The sequence below is a fragment of the Periplaneta americana genome, chromosome 2 (assembly GCF_040183065.1).
Source record: "Periplaneta americana isolate PAMFEO1 chromosome 2, P.americana_PAMFEO1_priV1, whole genome shotgun sequence".
NCBI classification, from domain to species: Eukaryota; Metazoa; Arthropoda; class Insecta; order Blattodea; family Blattidae; genus Periplaneta; species Periplaneta americana.
This window is the reverse complement of record NC_091118.1, coordinates 108,842,473-108,865,905: the sequence shown is the minus strand read 5'-3', so window position 1 is coordinate 108,865,905 and position 23,433 is coordinate 108,842,473. Positions and strand designations below refer to the sequence as shown.

The 23,433-nt window shown below is 34.9% G+C and overlaps 1 protein-coding gene across 2 annotated transcripts in view; it reads left to right on the top strand.

The window, feature by feature from the left end:
• Window positions 1-23,433, top strand: part of LOC138694485 (alpha/beta hydrolase domain-containing protein 17B) — a 69,457-nt gene continuing 46,024 nt past the window's right edge. For both annotated transcript variants that reach the window (XR_011330952.1, XM_069818252.1), the window contains exon 1: window positions 1-810. Coding sequence is in view for 1 of the 2 variants with exons in the window: in XM_069818252.1 (XP_069674353.1) it covers window positions 164-810 (647 nt within the window). In the remaining variant the exon portion in view is untranslated. The remainder of the gene's footprint in view (window positions 811-23,433) is intronic.

Sequence of the window (23,433 nt, the reverse complement as noted above, 5' to 3'; positions counted from 1 at the left end):
GCCGTGATTGAGAGTGAAAATTTACCATGGCTGACTGAAAATAAAGATGAGTCAATAATTCAGTATTGTGTTGTAAAAACTTTAGAAATAATTGGGTAATTTCTATTTTCGTGAAGGGTGACTGAATTTGTGGTGATTAGACCAAGTGAAGAGGGGATCAACAATGAACGGTTTGAGTTTAAGTGAGTTGTGCTGTTTGTTTTGTTGTCCTCCTTGTCCAACAAGAATTGCTGCCAAACTGGCATTCCTACCACCCGAACCTACATATAATTTTCTGGCGGACGAAACGGGTTCAAAATTCAGTTTGAACCTTACTGAACGAGCGGAGTGGCAATATTCTGAAAGAGAAAAAGAAAATATTGAGGGATTCTTTACACGGACTTCTCGGGGTAATCGCATTGCATGTTTATTTGTGAGGTGCAGTACAAATGCCCGATTTACAATATTATTTTCACACGGTAATGCTGTTGATCTTGGACAGATGAGTAGTTTTTATCTAGGACTTGGTTCGCGCATAAATTGCAACATATTCAGTTACGACTACTCAGGTTATGGAGTGAGTACGGGAAAACCATCAGAAAAGAATTTGTATGCCGACATCGATGCTGCATGGCACGCTCTTCGCACCAGGTACGGGATATCTCCGGAGAATATAATCCTGTATGGACAGAGCATCGGAACAGTTCCGACAGTGGACTTGGCATCACGTTATGAAGTGGGAGCTGTCATTCTTCATTCACCGTTAATGTCAGGCATGAGAGTGGCCTTCCCCAACACCAAGAGGACTTGGTTCTTCGATGCCTTCCCTAGGTGATTATGTTAACTCCTTATAATAAGAAAAATGCCCACTTTATACTATATTTGCATGAATTCTCTTGAGTAAAACAGTCAAGGTACCATCGATTGTGTAGAAATTTTGGTAAGAAAGTCTATTGTTACTATTATACCAATGTGCGAGTGTCTCTATGTCACTAATAGCCTAGGTAACAACATAGGATAGACCTAGTCACTTGTAATAACATTATTTTTGGGTGGGGGGGGGTTCACATGTTTCTAATATTAATATTTATCGTTTGGAACAAAAAACACATGTTAGTTGGTTAATACAATACACATTTATGATCGTGTTAGCTGTAGTAGGCAATTTGTTTCTTTTTAAGTTTCAGATATTATTGGATACCAAGTTAAATAGGCTATTTGATTAGATTATGGGACTTTTTGTATCAGTTCCATTAAAAACTTGTACAAAATTAGGGTCAAACGTGTTTAACGTAGAACATAATGTCTTTGCCGTCCCTTCTTTTGAAGCTGTTGACATTCATTCTCTCATCGTCATTAGTCGAAAAGTAATGAGGAAAAAGCTTTTGTGTAGTACAGGATTGAAAGACTATGGACTTCAAGGAGAATTTATGAAATGTCAGTTACTACCTTAAATCGTATTTGTAGAAAGAGGGTACACGAACATATAAAATACGGTACGTCGTTAATTTTATCTTTTCCTCCTGCACAAAGTGGACGAAAAGTCCTACTACTTACGCCTGTTGTTATGCTATATTTACCTACTATAAGTCTATGTACCTGTTATATGTCGAGGACGTCAGTGTGAGTTTCATTGTGATTACATGCGGAGGATTGTGGGGATTCTCCTTAGCTCAGAAGATGTTCTAATTTCATGACTGCTGTGAATGATGCATTCATCATGAAGAGAGTTTTCTTCTGCTTCACACGTGTAGGAAATGTTTGTGGCAACAAAGCACATGTAATCTGGTGCCTGTCCAAGTTCCTGTCTGTTACTTCATTGACAGTTACAGGGCAAAAAGCTTTCATTTTAAGGTCTTCCTTCTTGTAGTCGCGCATTATTGATCGCGACACTTGTAACTTGGAAGCATATTTTTTATTGATTTTATCAGCTATCGAGCCAGTGACTCAGTGATAGCAGCACAAGTTTCTCGCCACGTGGAAGATCTACATTTTGGCACATATTTAACACATCCTGTACTGAAAGCCTTTTTCTACCACTTTCAACAATAAATTTATCTGTGCTCAGTGACTTCTTACCAAAACGAACCCTGAAATCCTGCATGATATTATGGTACTCATGTTTTTTCTGGTAACTTATATGGCCACTTATGGATTCACACGGCAGTCACAAGTCTCTTCCACATTGGAAATGCTCGTATCTGTATTTTGCAGTTTTGAAATGGTAGCGAAATAATGTTGGTTACTGTTGTGATTTTTGTTATGGTTTCCCTCAGAAACCATCAGATGTCTCCTGTCATGATCACATCTGGAAATGTGTAGCAGATGTCTCCAACGTGACTCATTTTTCATGCACAGTTTTGTTTTTCAGGCAATTAAAAAGTGTAATGGGATTTTTTTTTGCTTATTCTGTACATATGCATTGTATAATGCAACGTCATTCATAACCTAGCCTATAATATATTATATTTACCTTAAAATAATTTTTTAAATTTCGAAAATTTATTATGAGATTTAAGTTAACTTACAGGCACTTAATTAAGAAAATTAAATTAAGGTATGCCTAAGACTATTTTCTGAATAAAGATTGAGAAAAATTCTTTGGCCATAAAGGTATTTCGTCATTCGTATGAGTGCAAAGCTTAAGGAAAAATCTAAAAATTTACTGCTATGGTACTACCAAATTAGAATTTATTGGCCACTATAATATGTATGGCTACACTTTTGAGGTTGCTTTTCCTTCAGCAAAGAAGGGCAGTCACATCCAAGTGTGTACGAAATGGGAGTACAGTAGTGATTTTCAAGTTCTTTTTCTTAGCAAAGATTATATTGTGTATTTTTTAATAAAATAAAAACTTTATTTCACTGGAAAGAAGGAAAATGTAATAGGCCTAACATAGTTTGAGTGACATTATGATGAATGCAGTTGATGAAAGGTTCTACATTTATTCAGTTTTACATGCAAGATCAATGGGTTCTGGCCTCATGTATGTTTTTGTTCTCCCTTGTCATGTTTTGAAGTGACTCTTATGCACTTTCAATATGTAGGCAAGCAGGCGAGGTCTCGGAGTACCTAGCTAGAGCCTGTATTGAATTAAGACAAGTCGGAGAGTAATCTTTTGTTTGATTGTGATTTCGAAGAGGATGAATCTTTTACCAAATGCTGAGATTAAAATTGTTTCGTCTCATAGCTATTGTAAGAATAAAGAACATTTTTAATTTTAAGAAAGACAAGAACAGTGAAACATTCATAAGCATATATAATTCGAGACATCATCTACTCCCATGCACAATATAGGTGTAGAAGTAGACAGGAAGTTTTTGGTGTATTCATTGTTTTATACACTCATATGCTATATTTTTATTAGTATGTCCTGTCCGAATGATACCAAGGTGGTATAAAAGAAAACACAAAGAACCAACAAATCCGAACATAGAGTTATCATAATGAAGCCCACCTGCTTAAAGACCCCAGTACAATATGGTTATACAAAAAAGCAATTAGATGAAATAAATAAAACAAAGGCATTGAGCACAGATATTGAAGAAGAATGGAAGAATAGCCTATCACAGATGTAATAAAACAAGCAGCATTTGAAAGCTTGGGGACAAAGACAAAATGGCAAAGAAAAGAGGACTAAGAAATTGGGATGAAAATATTAAAAAGATTACTTAAGAAAAGCGAGAAACATATCAGAAATATCTTAATACAAGAAAGGAAGAAGACAAAATTGAATATCATCGGAAAAGAGCAATTGCTAAACGTGAAGTGAGGAAAAATCATAGAAAAAATTGGGAAGAATACATAGGCTATATGTCTTTCTTAGAAAAATGACATTGCAAGACCTCAGCCCCAAGTGTATAAAATTTTAAAATTCATGAGTAACGAAATTAAAGAGACTGCTCGACTTAATACAATTCCTCAAAAATTTATGGTTAAAATATTATCAAGATGTCAGGATACGTCTCCTCCTATGCTACAATACTCACAAAATTCTGACACAGAACCCATCTCATTTGAGGAAATTTGAGGAAAAATATGAAGAGCAATAAGCATCAGGAAATGACTGTATAAACATCGAACTCTTCAAACATACAAATCAACCATTTTTATTTAGACTTTTAAATTTTCTAAATTTGATTTGCAATGGAGCAGAACCTCCTAGAAGTTGGTTGAATTCTATAGTAATACCAATCTATAAGGAAGGAAACAGAAATGACTGCAATAATTACAGACGAATTAGTTTAGTAAATACCGGTTGTAAAATTTTCTCTAACATAAAAACAAATTAGACAGATATAATGAGAACATATTGGGAGAAGAGCAGAATGGATTTAGGAAAGGGAGTTTATGCTGTGATGAATACTTCACAACGAAAGTTTTGGTAGAGAAACATCAGGAATTTAATAGAAACACATATTGCATTTATTGATTTCAAGAAAGCTTTTGATCATGTAAACTGCAACAAACTTATTGAAATACTAATATGTGATAATTATACCACAACAAATAATTGAAAATATTTTTAACTCATAGGCCTACAAAGAAACTTTCATTTCTGTCAAAATTTATAAGAAAATGTCTGATTGGTTAGAAATTTTTACCGGTGTCAAATAAGGATATCCTCTCTCATCCCTTTTATTCAATATTTATATGAATACAATAGTATGGGAATTTAGAAACTCAAGACATGGTCATATAATTCATTCATGTAGTGTTCTGCCCAAGGGCAGATCTTTCACTGCAAACACAGCTTTCTCCAGTCTTTCCTATTTTCTACCATCCTCTTTGTTTCCTCATATGATCCATATATTTTAATGTCGTCTTGAAACTTCTACCCCGAACTCTTCTCCCGTTCACCATTCCTTCCAATGCATCTTTCAATAGACAGTTTCTTCTCAGCCAGTGACCCAACCAATTCCTTTTCCTCTTCCTGATCAGCTTCAGCATCATTCTTTCTTCACCCACTCTTTCCAACACAGCTTCATTTCTTATTCTGTCTGTCCACTTCACATGTTCCATTCTTCTCCATATCCACATTTCAAATGCTTCTATTCACTTCTCTTCACTTCGCCATAATGTCTATGTTTCTGCCCCCATACAATGCCACACTCCATACAAAGCAATTCACTAGTCTCTTCCTTAGTTCTTTTTCCAGAGGTCCGCAGAAGATGCTCCTTTTTCTATTAAAAGCTTCCTTGGCCATTGTTACCTTCCTTTTGACTTCCTTGCAGCAGCTCATGTTACTGCTTATAGTACACCCCAAGTATTTGAAACTGTCCACTTGCTCTATGGCCTCATTTAGAATTCGCAAGTTTATCTTTTGTATTTTTCTTCCTATGGCTATGCTCTTCGTCTTATTTGCATTTATCTTCATCCCATACTGTGCACAGCTGTCATTTAGCTCCAGTAGCATATTTTTTAATATCATTTCCTCTCCTGCTAACAATGCCATATCATCAGCAAACTCCACACCTGTGGATTAACGGTTAGCGTGTCTAGCCGCAAAACCAGGTGGGGCAAGTTACCTGATAGAGGTTTTTCCGGGGTTTCCCTCAATCCAATATGAGCAAATGCTGGGTAACTTTCGGTGTTGGACCCCGGACTCATTTCACCAGCATTATCTCCTTCATCTCATTCAGACGCTAAATAACCTAAGCTGTTGATAAAGCGTTTGTAAAATAATCTACTAAAATAAATAAATCATCAGCAAATCTTATGCACTTTAAATCGAAATTTGTGTCTGGACGTACTGACTTTTGCAGATGATTTGGTTTTGCTATCCACTTCAGAAGATGATTTACAATGATCAATCTATAGTTTAAAATTAATAGCTGATAAATATCACATGGAAATACCACAGAAAAAAAAAAACAATGGCATTCTGCATGAAAGAACCTGTACGAAACAAAATTTGTATAAATGGTAACATTTTAGAAAGGGTTAACGAATTCAGTTATCTTGGTTTCAAGCTTTCCTTCTTATCTCATCTAGATATCTAAAAAAAAAAAATTAAATTCAATAAATCTGCAGGCATTATCAACAGTATAATGAAACCTTCTTTAGTCCAGAAACATGCCTGCACTCTTCTGTACAAGACTTAGCAAGACCTGTTACGGCAGCGAAGCTTGGACCTTATGAAAAAGCGATGAAAGTAGAATTACTGTCAGTGAAATGATGTTTATGTGCCAAACAGCAGGATACACTAAATGGGATCATAAAAGAAATGACATCCTACAAGAACTGGGAATGGAACCTGTACTGCAGTATATTCCTCAATATCAAGACAGTTGGCTTCACTATGTCAAGCATATTCCTAGAACAAGGATTCCTCAAGTGATCTTGAACTACAGATCAACAGGGAAAAGATCACTGGGTCGTCCTATGAAGAAATAGCTGGAAAACGTTTGTAGACCGGAATGGTCCTTCTAGGACTATCACCTGTTAGGAAGATAATGATGATATATAAGTATGTGAGATCGAGAGCACTGACATGCAGTAGTGCCGCTGGTTTTTAGAGCAAAAAAGTCCGTCCTTGTAACACGGAACAGTGCTCAACAGTTTGAAAGTTAAATATGCAAATGTGAAATTTAGGGAGTATACACTCATTTATCGAGGGCTCACTGTAGCATCTTTGTTAAGGCATTACACTACAAACCAAAAGCTTACAAGTTCGATTGCAGATGTGGTCATGGATTTTCCCCATTGTTCTAATCCTTCTGTCACACATCAGCTCTGAGGTTCACTCAGCCTTTAAAAGAAATGAGTACCACAGGTATATACTTGGTGGGTGAAGGTGGCAAGCACATAGGACTGATATCCAGTTGCCTCCCATTAGCATGTAGGACTCCATGGCCTTAGTAGGTATAATTTGTCTTTTACTTTACACTTCTTTTCGGCCATGTTATATGCATTTACATATATACACTAGGCTCTTCGAGGTTTGCCCTTTGCCTTTGTGCTTCCCATCACTGACATATTTACTGATATTCAAGGATCTTCAAATGTGTAGATTTTTTCTACCCGTATTAGCATTAAGTAGAATGCATTTTGTTGATGCGAAAATTCCTCATACACGTGCAATATCAATTAATCAAGAACTATTAATGTAATAATGTTATGGCCACACTAAAAGAGAAAGATGAGGATAATTGAGACCAGTTAGTCTATAAAATATTATAGATCAGTTGGCTGATTTAAGCTTATGAAAATACTGAGAAGGGAAGTGCTGCAACCATAATCGCTGGAATTTGGTGAAAATGCTGTTATACCTAGCCTAAGCCTTTCGGATCACTAATTAATGTGTTAATAGTCACATGTTTTACTTTTTAGTCACTTAGCTAAATAGCAACACAAAATCGAACTGTTATGTGTCAATTTTGTGTGCAAAACCATAAAATTGCAGGAGGTGGTCTAATATTCAGTGTGGGGAAAGGAGAAAAATGTGCTCGTAGTTTACAACATGGCAAGAAACAGTTTTTTTCTTATAATTATTTTGTTACACGAAAGGCAGTTTCATATCTTATCCTTTCACGTTAATAAACATGATTCACTTTAATCGAATAAATGTAGTGAACATTTTGAAAAATAGATTTGTCATAAAATACAGTTAGGTCCTAGTGAAATTACATAATATGATTTACTGTCACTGCTGTATTTGGGCCAGTATTCCCATTCTTACACTACTTAACAACAATTTTAAACTTAGTGGACAACTCATTCGCTTATCTTCCTTTAGGGCCTATTCAATGCTGTATCCTTCTGTGTCCAATCGTTTACTTATCACTTCATCTAATTTGTACGTTATTCATCTGACACTATATATCTTCCTAAAAACCTATCTAAAACTAATTTCCCTATACCTATCTTTACATTTACTATTTATTTCAGACTCTATTTTCACTATATACATACTTTTCATTACCATTTCAATCTCTTACTTGTTATACTCATATGACAAAAAATGTTTTTGTATTCTCTATCGCACCTGATGCACTATATTCCTTACTGTCCTAATTCTTGGTCCTTACTGACATGTAACGTTGTTAATTCATACTTCTCACTCACTTTGCTATTTAGCTACATCACTTCACTAACTAATTTACTACCTTTACACTATATTCTTACACTTTCTATAATTTAAACGACTCATGCACTTACCTCTGATTGTTCTACACTGTGTTCTTCCATAGCCTTTCTTTTCTCTTACCACTTCGTCTATTTTGTACTTTACTCATCCGACACTATTTATCGCTCAAAACCTATTTCAATCTAAATCCAATTCCCCATACCTCACACTATGTTTACTTTTTATTCCAGACTCAATTTTCACTACACCAACTATTCTAACCATTTCAACCTTTTTTTCATACTTCTTAGATGTTACTGGCATATCGAACTTCACCAATATAGATCTGTTTTCTTTCCTCTTCTTAACCTGAAAATATCCTTTACTTGTAGGCCTACACTCCTAATTTCAAATCCTAACCATTCCCAACACAAATTTATTTACAATCACTTCATAAGTTTTCCATGATTATTCCTTGTCTTTTTCTTCCACACCAAAAATATCGAGTTTTTCTTTGTTCATCTTCCAAATATTTTAATTTTCATTTCAGCTTATTATTTTTCTCATGTAGAGTCTCTGTCTATTTATTTCATCAGTGTTCACTGTTACGCTCACTACATCCATTATGTTTAATTTTTTTCCACACACTTTCTTCCATTCTTTAGGTCTACCTCACTTTGTTACTGTTGCACTCTTTTACACTGTCTTGTTACTCATTGAGGACTGAAGTTAGTGAAATAGGAAAAGAGGACAAATAATTCCCGAATGTGTTAATTAAAACTAAAACAGTAACGTTGGCTTTATTTAACAACGTGATATGCTAGATGTTCATAGGAATCTGAATGTGAATAGCCAGTTTTTGCAAGGAACTGATTTCTGGTGTAATGAATGTTGCAAGGTCGTTCCACAGTAAGGGTTATTTTAGTCACAGGACATTCAGAATGTTATGTATCTAAAACTAATAAAAATATTCATGTCCTGTTTTTTTAGTTTTATACATCTCAAAAACTTCTACTAACTCCATATTAATTCAGTGAATTATTATTATTATTATTATTATTATTATTATTATTATTATTATTATTATTATTATTATTTACTGAATAAACAATAATAAAGTGCAGTGTTAGTCACAGGCCCAATAAATGTTGACATAATATAAGGTTACCAGATGTCCCCATTTCCCAGGGACAGTCCTAGAGTTATGCTTTCTGTCTCCAGACAAAATTCGTCCCTGGAATGTCCCCAGATTTAATCATTTTTCCCAAATATCCCCAGATTTTCATTGTTAATTAATATGGTTTAAGGGTTATGTTAGTCACAGGATATTCAGAATGTTATGTAGGCCTAGGCTATCTGAAACTAATAAAAATATTCATGTCCTGTTTTTTTATACATCTCAAAACCTGCTACTAATTCCATATTATTCAATGAAATATTATTATTTTTTATTATTATTATTATTATTATTATTATTATTATTATTATTATTACTACTACTACTACTACTACTACTACTTAATAAACAATAATAAAATGCAGTATTAGTCACAGGACCAATAAATGTTGACATAAGTTAATATAAGGTTACCAGATGTCCCCGTTTCCCAGGGACAGTCCCCGAGTTTTTCTTCCTGTCCCCAGACAAAATTCGTCCCTGAAATGTTGGTGAATTTAATAATTTTTCCCCCAATATCCCCAGATTTTCATTAATAATATGGTTTAATGATCCCTGGTGTCTGTGATTGAGGTTCTGGCTGATATGTACACTTAGCAGCAAAAAGAATGGGCCGGCCGACAATTTCTAAGTTCCAGAGACATAACATTGTGTATGCTTGTCTCGTCAAAGCCATAGTTCACTAGGTAACACATAATTAAACCATTTAAATTTGCTGTATTTTGTTTGAGTCTAAAATATGTTATAAAATTGAATGGCGGGTTGATTCTAGATACATCAGGGCCCTTGAAGAGTGAAATAATAATAAAATTGATAAATACAAAATCAACCGGAGCGAATATGAACAGGAAAACCACGTATTATGCCAAACTTATATTTAACAGTCACAGTAGCGTAAGTCGTTATGGCATTGGTCAATTGAACAAGTTGATAGTAGTAACTTAAGGTTCGAATCTCCCCCAATCTATTTTTTTTTAATTACAAATTTGACATGATACATGTCTTGCAAAGCTATAATTATGTGGCGATATCTCATAGAATATGCCCAAACTCTAATAAATAATAAACCTCCCTCTCTCTTTCAAGCAATACTGCTATCTGTTAATACAACGTTCTGTCTCGTCATTACGCTTGAAGATGGCACAGAAACAATGACTCATTGCCCTGGTTCGCATTGGTTATTCTGCATATGCTACTCTCCAACAGGACTTCGATTGGAGAAATGTCATTTTCTCCGACGAGGTAATTGTCTCCAATAGCAACAATAGTACTGCCCTAGTTTATTGTATGAATGGCCACCGATACGATGAACGCTTCGTGAGACGAATTATTAAGAAGTCGGGTTGTGTGAGGGTCGCTTGTTGGGGATGGATATCATACGATGGGGCAGGACTTCTAGAACGCATCCACGGGCGGTTTACGGCAGAAGTCTACGAACACATTTTGGCAAATGTAATGATCCCTTCTGCCCAAAAACAGTATCCAGAAGGAACACTTTTCTTCCAGCAGGATAATCATCCGATACACACCGCCAACCGGATTCAAAGATGGTTTACGAGGAGGCGTGATGTCGACCCAGTCGACTAGTCTCCAAATTCACCAGATATGAATCCGATTAAAAATTTGTGGGCTGCAGTCAAAAGGATCCTCCGCTCTAATTGGGCAGAACAACCACCTGTTCGGACACCTGAGGAATTGTGGGACAGAGTTTAGATGCGTGGGAGGAGATAGTGAAGAATTTAGATCTGTTCCATAATCTTGTGGACTCCATGCTGCGCAGAATGAGGGCAGTTGTTGACGCAGGTGGTTTGTGGACGAGATACTAGTCCCCACCACAGGCCTTGTTTTGGTTAATATATTAAAAAAATTGTTTGTTTTTGTTAATTTAATTATTTATTTGTGTTTGATATGCGTCTGGTTTTTTAGGATGTGAAACAAGTATTTTTGTTTATACAAGCCAGGTCTCACCTATTAATAGCCCACAGGTGATGGGCAATAATATTTTTACAAGGCAGGCATAACGAAGTTTGTTAACAAATGTCATTTCACATTTAAACTAATAAATTAAGTAAAAATTAAAATAAAAAAATAATAATTTTACCGTACCAGGAGGCAAACTCACAACCTCTGGTACGGATGTCAGACTTCTTACCACCGGGCCACACACTGCGCGGTTTATTACATTATAGACGGACGACTTTCAATGAAGAGACACCACAGCAATGCCTTGCAGTGGGTTACGTTTACACGAGTGAACTGCAATAGAACTTAGCATTTCTATCGACCAAGAGTCGGCCCATTCTTTTTGCCGCTAAGTGTACAGCTATTATAAGGCAGTATATCTCACTTGATGATATGTGACAGAGGAAGAACAATTCTTTGTATGCATCTAAAGTCTGACTAGTGTAATATGTAGCTAGTCGCGATGTATGCAATGGAGAGGGGGAAGAACTGCCACACTACCCCATTATCTCCTGGTCTAGTTGCCTCATAAGCAGTGCCTTCTTCGTATCACTTGTGAGGTTCAGACCTGTTTTCGGACAGTTGACTAAACAACAACAATGATCCTTGCATATTGCTGTAATAAATTTTGCAAATGCAATTTTGCAGCTTTTTCATGATGCCATAATCAAAACTGAAGGGGAGGACTTAACTGAAGTCGACTCTTCCATTGTTATTGAAGTTAATAAAAAAAATTGAACGCCAAGAAAGAAGATAAATTTATTCCACCATCAATTTATTAAGCAATTTTTGCACTTCTTAGAAAAAGTGGCTCTTATTTCACAACTCAACATAATTTTCAGTGTCTCTCATGAATTTCATAAAAATGCTGTTGAATATTCCAGTGGCTGTGTTATTGATCCACAAGATAAGATATCTATGAAATATACTTAAATTGCTGAGACCTCCTCTAGATAAAAAAGGTGAAGGTAAAGGTATCCCCGTAACATGCCATGAAGGCACTTGGGGGGCATGGAGGTAGAGCCCCATGCTTTCCGTGACCTCGGCACTAGAATGAGGTGGTGTGGTCGGCACCATGCTCTGACCGCCTTTTACCCCCGGGAAAACCCCGGTACTCAATTTTATAGGAGGCTGAGTGAACCTAGGGGCCGTTCTGAAAGTTTGGCAACGAGAAAAAATCCTGTCACCACCTGGGATCGAACCCCGGACCTTCCAGTCCGTAGCCAGCTGCTCTACCAACTGAGCTACCCGGCCGCCGAGACCTCCTCTAGAAAGAGAAAAATTTGAAGAGACAGTCCTTTATTTTTCTTCATATGAGCTGTTGAGAGCAGAAGTGGTGTAAGTCTAAAATGGGTAATTAGGATTAAAGTAAACATTCTGTAAAATACAGTGCAAAGTAGTAATTAATATTCAATTTATTTAAGCTATTAGTAATCAATGAATAGCAAGAAGGACATATTAATTGCTACTTGCGCTGTATTTTACGGAATTTTTACTTTAATCCTCAGTACTCAATTTTGACTTACACCACTTCTGGTCTGAATGGCTCATATGTAGATGAACTTGACGTGGATGAAGATAACATATTTATTTTGATGAAATTTCCTGCTTGAAGAAAGATGTGACTTTAGAGGAAATGACAAAGTAGAATGAAGAAAATGCTACTTTTTGCTCAAAATGGAGTGAAATTTTTAAATTTTTATCTGAGAAAATGATTCCCTCTGCACAACTCCAGAAGTTGATTGAATTATCTCTGTGTCCTGAAGTGGAGAGTTTCAATAATGAACATGATGTGGACATCACAGAAATTCAAAATGACTTTAGAAACTGTTTCTGTCAAGCTTGCTATCTTAACTAGATTCAACATGACCTGTCAGTATTTAACTGAAAAATTGAGATCTACAGAAGACTTGCTTAAAAAAATTAACTCTTCTGAAAAAAAAAAAAGAGCTGCAGTTAAATCTATAAACAAAATGAGTACCAGCATTTTAATTCTTTAAATTGTTAAAAACTAATAGAAATGTTAAAAGTATTTTTAAATACGTTATATCTGTCCCCAGGAATTGTGAAAAAAAAATCTGATAACTTTAACATAATATGAAGATCATTTTCAATTCTCTAATTCACAGCAGTTATAATAAAAGTAGGATTGGAGTCTTAATGTGGAAAAGTGCTGTAATTGCAAAACAAAATTATATATTCTTTAATTTGTTACTCTTTTTCTTCTTCCTATCATGTATTAAGGCTGGTGGCCTGTTAAGGTCTCACTCTATCGTTTCAGCGGATAGCCCAAAGATCTTGCTTCTAATGGGCGGTAATTTAGTGCTTGGCGTGGTATCCTTGTTCTAGGCATCCTGAGTTATATGAGATTTCCATTTCTGTCTGTAATTTTTAATTTTCTCTAAAATTGGGTCAGTATTTACTTCTTTCAAAATATCCAAATTTTTCTTTTTGTTTAATCTAGTATAGCCAGCAGTTCTTCTTAAAAACTTCATTTCATTGACAGTGATTTGGTGTTCATCACATTTATGTATGGTCCAAGCTTCACTTCCATACATGAGAAAAGGTCTTGCCATTGTTTTATAGGCTTTAATTCTTGTGTGTTTTTGGACAAGAGAAGGTTTGAAAATGTTATTAATGGTATTCATTGCATAGTTAAAGTAATTCAGTTTTGTAGAAATATCTTCTTCTTGTTCATAGTTCAAATGATAACCCAAATATTTAAAACATGAGACCTGTTCTACCGGTTTATTATACAGGCAAATTTTGCTGCGGAAATGATTTTTTCTGATGAATCCCATTACTTTAGTTTTATTAATTGAAATTTCCATCCTGTATTCCTCAGAAATGAGCTGTAATTGGAAAACAGAATGTTAATCTATGTTAAAATATTGGAGGGGGGGGCGAATTCTTGTGTGTTTTTGAACAAGAGAAGGTTTGAAAATGTTATTAATGGTATTTATTGTATAGTTAAAGTAATTCACTTTTTAAGAAATATCTTTTTCTTGTTCATAGCTCTAATGATAACCCAAATATTTAAAACATGAGACCTGTTCTACAGGTTTATTATAAAGCCAAATTTTGCTGTGGAGATGGTGTTTTCCAATGAATCCCATTACTTTATTTAGTTTTATTAATTGAAATTTCCATCCTGTATTCCTCAGAAATGAGTTGTAATTGGAAAACAGAACATTACTCTATGTTAAAATATTAGGGGGGGGGGATACTTGGGAAATGCCATACAGTGTCAGGTTGTTTGCAAAAATATATAATAATGCTTTCTTCAAGACGTTGTAATTATAATGGCTGAATGGTGCAGAAGCAAAATGAGTGACTATTACTGTATTAATCAGGGACACTAAATTAGTTAGCAAGAAAGGTTTTCCTAATATTACTATATTATTCTCGAAGTTGTGGCAAAGAGAAAGTTAACAGCTGTTGTAGCCAAAGAAGCTACTTCTGATATTTCTAGTGAAACACTTCGAAGGTACAGGGTCAGAGTGCTGCATTGCAGATAGCAGCATCCCCCCCCCCTCCAGAGACAGATTGTAGGTTTTGTATTGTATTTTATTGTATTGTATTTATTAACATTCCATGGTATTTGTACATTGCTTCACAGCTATAATATGGAACAAGTCAAAAAACTTAATACTACTATAAAATATTAATTTATAATCACAGTCTAGTTGAAATATAACCTATACAGAAGAGGTTTACAATATATTCTACTAGTACAACACAAAGTTTTAGTATCAATTTTATGAAGCGTTGTTGAATGTCATGAATTCACCTACAGAATAGAAGGCATGAGAAATTAGGTACCTCTTTAATTTGGCTCTAAATAATCTTATGTTTTGAGTTTCATTTTTTATATCCATAGGGAGGCTATTAAAAATTTTTACTGCCATATAACGCACTCCTTTTTGATAGCATGATAGACTTGCCGATGGAGTATGAAAGTAATTTTTTTATGGTATTTATGCTATGAACTGTTGAATTAATTACGAAGTTTTCACGATTATATACGAGGAAGATTATTAATGAAAAAATATACTGGCAAACCATGGGCATTATTTGTAGTTTTTTTAAATAGTCCTACACGATTCCCTAGATTTGGCACCTACTATTATTCTAATTTCTCTGTTTTGTAGTAGAAATCCAGTGTTACTGTCTGTGGAATTTCCCCTGAATGTTATTCCAAAACTCATTACCGAGTGGAAGTATGCAAAGTATATTGTTTTTAAGGTGTTGATTTTTACTATCTTTTGCATAGATCTAATAGCAAAACAAGCTGAATCTAGTTTGGGGGTAATTTCTTTAATATGATTTTTCCAATTTAACACATCGATTTTTAAGCCAAAAAATTTGGTTGTTTCTAATAGGGACCTATTGTTAATTATTGTGCTTGGAATTGGGAGGTTGAATTTGGACAGGATTTAAATTGAATTATGTTAGTTTTGTTGCAATTTAATACCAGTCACATATTTTGAAGAGAATTTCCTATGTTGTAGATGTTGATTTGTTATGATTTATGAGAAAGTCATTAATATACTTCTTCGTGTGGTAGAAGTGTGCAGAGGAATACATCATGTAATATAGGCCTGTGCTTTGGATTGATATAAGGGTAAAGACAGGCGAATTCGTTAAGATCTAACTATATGTATAAAGATGCAGGGGGCATTTCTGCTATTGAATCTTAGTTGAAGTATTTAGTATCTGGAATTATTGAACATAGAATGGTTACGAAGGAAAGAAATGAAGTAAGAATCTAGGACAAACCAGTCTAATATGAAAAAAAAAAAAAAAAAAAAAATTAATGATTTAATCGAAATTTGCTCTATCCGGTTTCAGTATATTATTAAGGAATGACGTGTAGACCATCTGATTAAACAATTTCTGGTTTGTATAAGTAATTCCTGCTGAGGAATCGAAAATATCTTCATAGTTACAAGACTTGAGAATATTTATTGTATTTACTATGTAAAATATATATTAAGTTTACTACTTAAATATTATCAGTTATAGGCCTAAAAGAAACAATATTTTCAAATTTGGACTTACTTTCTGACTTAAAGCTTAATTGGTCGGTTCTCGTCTATCATTAGATGTAAAGGTTTTACAAAGAGCTCTTCATTTATCTCAGTCTCTAGTTAATACGTTTGCGCAGTTTATATGAGGAGTCTAGAGCACAAGGGATGTAAGTGACATAAATCTAATGTTGAGAAAAATGAGTTTAAATATGTGACAATGGAAAATTGTATGCAAAGTCTACGATGTCTGTTTTGTGCTTACATATTGAGTCTTGGTTATATGAAGTAGTTCACTGCATATTTTGAACAGTGGCGGCTGATTAACTGAGGCAAGTGAGACCAGGCCTCAGTCACTTGGCTTAATTGATATCAAATTTTGTGTTTTTGTATAATATATTAGTCATTTGAATTAAGTATATATCGCTGTAGAAATATTTGAAAACTTTGTGATGGATATAGACCTGTTTTGGAGTAAAATTTGTTCCTAATGCCAGGCTCGCTCATGCCGGGTCTGGCTTCTGCATTTCATATGTTTTCTCGGGCTTTAAAGTTGCAATTGAAACGGTGTAGCTGAGGAACAATTTGTTTGATCAGCTATCACTTAACCCATCCATGGACCAGTCTCGAGGGTGGAATGAGGTGGTTATAGCAGTGGTGACTTGTCTTCCTAAATAGGTCATAAATAACATAAAAATTCCCGCTGTTTAGCAGGCAGAGACCCACACTGTTCTCTCCCCTTATGTCTTAGTTTATGACTTAAGCAAGGGTGTTGTGCTATTGTGCTTCATAGTACAGTAGTGAGTGTGGTTCAATGTTGTTATGTGTTTCGGGAAAGTATAAACAGAAATAGATGCAAGAAATAATGATGATGTAGGCCTAGTTAATCCATTGTTAGAAGTCCTTTTTCGAGAAGAAATGATATTGAAAGAAAGGAAATTTTAAATAAAGATATAACCTACCGAGATGCCTACACCATCGCTGACAATTTTTCTGACAGATAATCTTAAAACGCGAGTTTCTACTGCATCGTGATATGAGCAACCAAAATGGTTAAGTAGTAATGTGGCGCAAAACATTCTTAAATAAAAATAAACCTTGTTTGTTGCTATCAAAGGGAAAAATAAAAAGGAAGGAAAGAAAGGAAGAATAGTGTGTCTACTCATAGCTTCAGTGATCTGAAAAATATTTCTAGGGGAATTTCAGCATATACTTCTTCAGCTGAGCATAATATGGGTTGCTTCATCACACTCACACAATCACTGAAACATACTCACAGCATAACAATTTATTTTTAATTAATAATAATAATAGGCATAATGATAATATAATAACAATAATAATTAATATCATGAATAAACATTTCCTTTCGGAGGCACTTAAACTATAGAGTGACAAATCGAACTGAAACCCTGACCGAGTTACTACGTGAGCGCTGGCTGTTTTGGGGAGGAGCAAGTGTGAAAGCACGGGGGGAAGGGAGAGAGCACTATGCACTATGTACTTGCAGGTCCACTCACAGTTTGTCAAACCTGCTAACAAAAGCATTAAAAGGTTGACTAGTTGCCTGCAATGGAACCTTCCTAGCCGACAGTCGAGGCACAAATGAAAAATCTGTTATTGTGGTAATACTGGAGAGTGGTTCTTCTATTGGTCGTAATGCCCACACACACCCTCTCAGATATTTACGTGGTGATTGGTAACTGAATGACAGGAGCGAGGGAGAGAGAAGAAAGAAAGAGAGAGATTCCAGAAGTTGGCGTGTTTTACGGGGTTTCACTTGGAGTTGTCAAACTATAGTTGCATCTGGCCTCACTGAGGATTTCGGTCACTGGCCACTGCTGATTTTGAAGAAGTTTTAAAATTAAGATGGTCTGTTAAAAATAACCATTTTATAATAAGACATTACACTTATATCTCTTGTGTTCCAAATTATTTTGCAGATTTAATAAGAGTACAAACTAAATGTGAAAATGTAATGTGTAAATTACAAAATACATTCAAAATTCAAACAAATTTATGTACATGAAAAAAGTTGAAGTTTTTAAATGTACAGAATGTCCATTTATTTTGCTCACCACATCATGTATTGCTAGTATTCATGGTTACTACACGGAATTTCCCTCTATATGCTCCAGGTTGGTTTGGATTCGAAGGTTTATTGAAATAAAAAAATGTTCAAATTAAAGAAAATTAAAACCATGAACATTTTAGGGATGAATTTTAGTCGGGGACATCATAAAAAATGAGAGACTGTCCCTAGAAATTGGAGACATCTTGGTAACACTACCATAATTCTCCTGATGATGCGATGATAGGTGAGGATGAATTACAAAGTTGAATTTTTGTGACTGAGGAATGGCAGTTGAATTTTAACAAGATTCCTCAAATTCAGGGACAGGTTTCTTTCATATGCTGCAGATCAATAACATGGGATCTATCAGTATTCTTCCCCTTGGAAGGAAGCTTTACTAAGGACATTTATTGTTAGAAACAAGAGTTATAGGTATTTCTTTAAATTGTTTTATTTTAATATGCTTTATCAACTGTGATGATTATCTAGCATCTGAGTGAAATGAAGGTGATAATTCCAGAAAATGATTCCAGGATCTAATGCCGAAAGTTATCCAGTATTTGCTCTTAGTGGGTTGAGGGAAAACCCCAGAAAAGCCTCAACCAAGATTTGAACCTGGGTCCACTTGTTTCACAGTCATACGTGATGTTACTTCACAGCAGTGGACAGTTACATGTATTAATGACGTCTACAGTTTGTCAAGAATGTTGCAAAACTAACCATTGGATAGTTACAACATTGAATGTGTTTGAAAACATTTGTATTTGCATGGTAGAAATGATATAACAGTGTTAACAGTTGATAAATGTCAGGCCTTCAGTTTCCTCACTGCCATATCAGTGGTTGGTGTACTGCATTTGCTAAAGATAAATCAATTAGCACAACATCAGTGTTAATATTGTAAGCCTGTTAGCACATCAGTGTTGACTTTAGTTCAGTTGAAGTTTCATTTTCCTTATCTTTACCAAACATCCCAGTTTCATTGAGACACCGGCTGTTTCAAGGCTTGATTCATAATTCTGCCAAATTTGTCATTTGTTTCAATGAAAACAAAATTATATTCCTGCATTTTTAAGTCTCTTTTCTTTAACTCTTAAGTCGAAATAATAGCATAAAATCTGTAGTTTAGTTAATCAAATACAAATACTATGTCCTGAATTTGAAGAACTGTGTTTTCTAGTAGCAGGTCTGCATAATTTCAGCCAAATAATGTAATGCTTCATAATATTGTTTTTAAATATTCACGTTTTTTGTTGAGTCCAGTCTTTATGTGGCATTTACCAGACTATCGCACATTCATTCTCACTTTCTAGACAAATTGTGAAAGAATCTTATAAAGATTAGTCCTACATGACTTAGCATCCTTGGTATAATGAAAATGCTATAATGTTGAAAATTTTTTAGTTAGAAACTAAAGAAAATACAGCTTTTTTAACAACATATAGTATTTCCTCCATTCTATGCAACTAGTCATGATTTTATGACAATATTTTCAGAACATTGTAGTGTGGTTACTGTCAACTCGTCCTATTGTATCACCTAAAGTGGCTCTTTATTCACTAATAGCAGATTTTTGTGCTGCACATATGAAATAGCTATCTTTAGATAGTAACTGGGGATCTGAAATCACCATTAAAGTTATTGTACACAGAAGTATTTGCTGTTTATAAAGTTTATTTTTAATATTTGGAGAAAAAATAATTCAGATTGACACTCATTTGTACACATGACCAAGAGTAGGGTCTCCAAAGCTCTATTCGTGATTGAAGAAAACATCACTCCCATATCTTGCAAGTGATTTGTTTATAATATCAAATAAAATATTATAATGGTAGATCTTCAATTTAAACTGGTTGAACTTTAGTTGAAGATACCATGTAGTACTATATTTACAGTAATTACGAAAGCACTACGGTATTTGTTAAACTATTTTAATAACTACTATAAAATACTATAACTTTTATACAACAATGTATGACTTTTATTTCTAACTTTAACCACACACCCGTCAACAATGGGTATTCCACTCAACACAGCAACACAGTAGTCATTATTGCACTCCACACACCAACAATGACAATCCACGTGTATTATTGAAAAGAACAACAATGTACTCCTATTTTCAACTAATGTACACAAAGCACTATGTGCAGAACAAAACTGTCAGTTCTCAGTTCACAGTTCGTTCGCCTTGGCTAATTCTTCTATCTCACTCACTCAAGTTCACAGTACGTCGAACCCCAAACCTTCCACTGCACTGCACTTCGAACCCAAGCCTTCTGTAAACAGTTCACTGCACTTCGAACCCAAGCCTTCCAGATACAGTTCACTGCATTTCGAACCCAAGCCTTCCAGATACGGTTCCTTGCACGTCGAACTTAGCCTTCCAGATGCGGTTTCTTGCATCTCGAACCCAAGACCTCTGGGTACATTGCACTTGCCTGGATACTGCCACAGTTACAGACTCACTGCACATCGAACTCAGGTTCACCTTGATCCAAGACTTGAAGACTAACTAGCTCTCTCGCAGCTGACTGACTGACTGTCATCGCAACTCACGGTGTTATTTATTTACCACGACTGTCTAGAATGTTCTGCCTCATGAAGCCTTTGGAACCCACAACAATCTGTTTCCAGACGTTTCCCCTGCTCTCTCCGTTCCACATCATCTTGCAGTCTTCCTTCCCCCTCGCCCTGTACTGTTTTTCAGCATCTACTGAAGCCCAAGTTCCGCTTTCCTGCGCCTCCCTCTCGATCTGTTCTGCACTGAATGCGTACACATACTCCTGAGGACACCAGGATTTTCCAGAATGGTCCAGACGGGTGCCACAATATGCTACAAAGTCCTATTATTAATTTGTGATTTAATTTTACTAACTTATCACAGCAATTTTGAAGTGAAGCCATCAGAGTTGCATTAAATCAATTGAATAACTTTATGACTGCTTTCCAAAAGGCCGTCATATTTTGCGATTCCAAAGCTACAATACAAGCAATAGCCAAAATCCATGATCCGAAAATAAACCAGGTGAAGAACATTCAAAATGAAATTATACTCTTGCAGCAAAATAACAAGACAGTCATTATACAATGGATACCATCTCACTATGGCCTTGGTGGTAATGAAAGGGCAGATTTATTTGCCAAAAAAGGAACCAAAATTCAACACTTAAGTAAACAAGATTTCTTATTTTTGAATTAAACATATCATTAATGGCAAATTCAAAAACGAACTGGAACACCTCAATCAAGTATCTTGTGAGGGAAAAATCTAGTAGACAACTCATCAGTAACAGATGGTCCAAGAAGAGAGGCTGTTGCAATCTTCCGGATGACTACTGGGCATGACTGTTTGACTGCCCACTTACACCGAATTTCTAGCCTCCCATCTTCAGAGTTTCCTCTGTGTCATGAGAGTGGCTCCATCATGAACAAAGAATGTTTAACCAAATGTGCAAAATTAAGTGATTGTGGTCAGAATTTAATGACATTGTATTGGGAAGCAAGACAGCGAATAACAATATGTCAAGTGCTTGAATATTAAAATAACAATAATAATAATAATAATAATAATAATAATAATAATAATAATAATAATACATAAATGAAAGACAGTATAAGCAAATATTACCCAAATATATTTCAAAATGTCACATGTAACACTGTGATGGATGACTGTTGTTACTACATGGGAAGTTAGTAAAATATCACTCTTTTGAATAATAAGTTTACAATGAAAAGCATAAAAACAAAGTGCTTGAGTGTGTTGAAAAGGGTAGGAATTAAGATTGGCACTAAAGTAGAATTGCTACAGAAACGCAATCAAGGCAGAAGGTTGTTTATAATCTGCATACTCATATGTTTTATTATGTCGTATCCAGCAAACATCACAAATCAACAGATTATGCCTTCATTTTGGCTGTCTATTTTAACCAAGACTTTTCAACAAATGTAGTTGCTAATGTACTATACATTGGTTAATGAGACAATTATTACTTCCTTTCAAATACCTGAGAGATATTCTACATATAGGCAAAATAATGTTTTTCTACTTTAAAACTGGAGAAGAGAACAAATTTTGTAAGAGGTGGGTGCGTGTGTACTTTCGTATGTGTTTTTGCATGCACAAAGGGTAGGAAGAGGAGGAGGAGGAGGAGGAGAGAAGCAAAATTATACATGTCTGTTTCAAATGTTAATGTCCCTCAAACAATGTATGCAATATCTGATATCTTCATGGGTGATGATCCTGATAGGAAACAATTAACTTGACTGCTGATGAATGAAGTGATTGTACACAGGCTGTTATCACTTGATATTTGATAAGCATGCAAATTCATGTTCGTTTGGCGTGCATATGTGTTATCTTAAATTATGATTATATTCACTTTGTTGTTTCGAAATATATTAATTAAAATATTTAACTTGGATATGGTAAAAGTATTCAGTGCAATGTTGCATAGATTGGATGCTGTGCTGAGTTGACAAACTGAAACATACTTAATTATCTGTAATCAGACATGTAACAGGAATTTTATTTGAAGATATCCAAAATAAAATACAGGGGTGTTTTAAAAAGCCATAGTATTGAAGTCCCTTTGTTAAATATAATTATGTGCAAAATTAAAAGTAGTAATTAAGCCATGAATAACATTTTAGTGGACAAAAGAATAATTTAAATTCCGTATTTGTGTTACGTACAAGTCACAGTAACAATTTTTTATTTTTGTGTTGAACCCTGAACTCCAACTTATACACGATCAGGAGTGACAGGAATACAATGAAACCTGTATTAAATGACCACTGATAGTTCCATGTAAAATTGGTCTTCTAGTGAGGTGGTTGCTTGATAGGGGGAGGCTTTTTTTACACAAATAATGGTTAGGCAGTGGAACTTTAGGATCTAAAAAGTGGCATTTTAGATACCTAAAATAGGCTCTTAAACTGTTCTATTTAGGCTCTATAAAATATAAAATAGGTGGTGATTATTTGCTAAAGAATGACACTTAATATAAGTTACCACATTTATTTAATGCACAATTCTAGAATTGAAGAGGAACTTGCACAAATTTCACATTTTATACAAAATGAAGACTCTTTTGTCTTAAAGTTACAGTGTTTTTCATTCATCAATCATACTTCCATAGT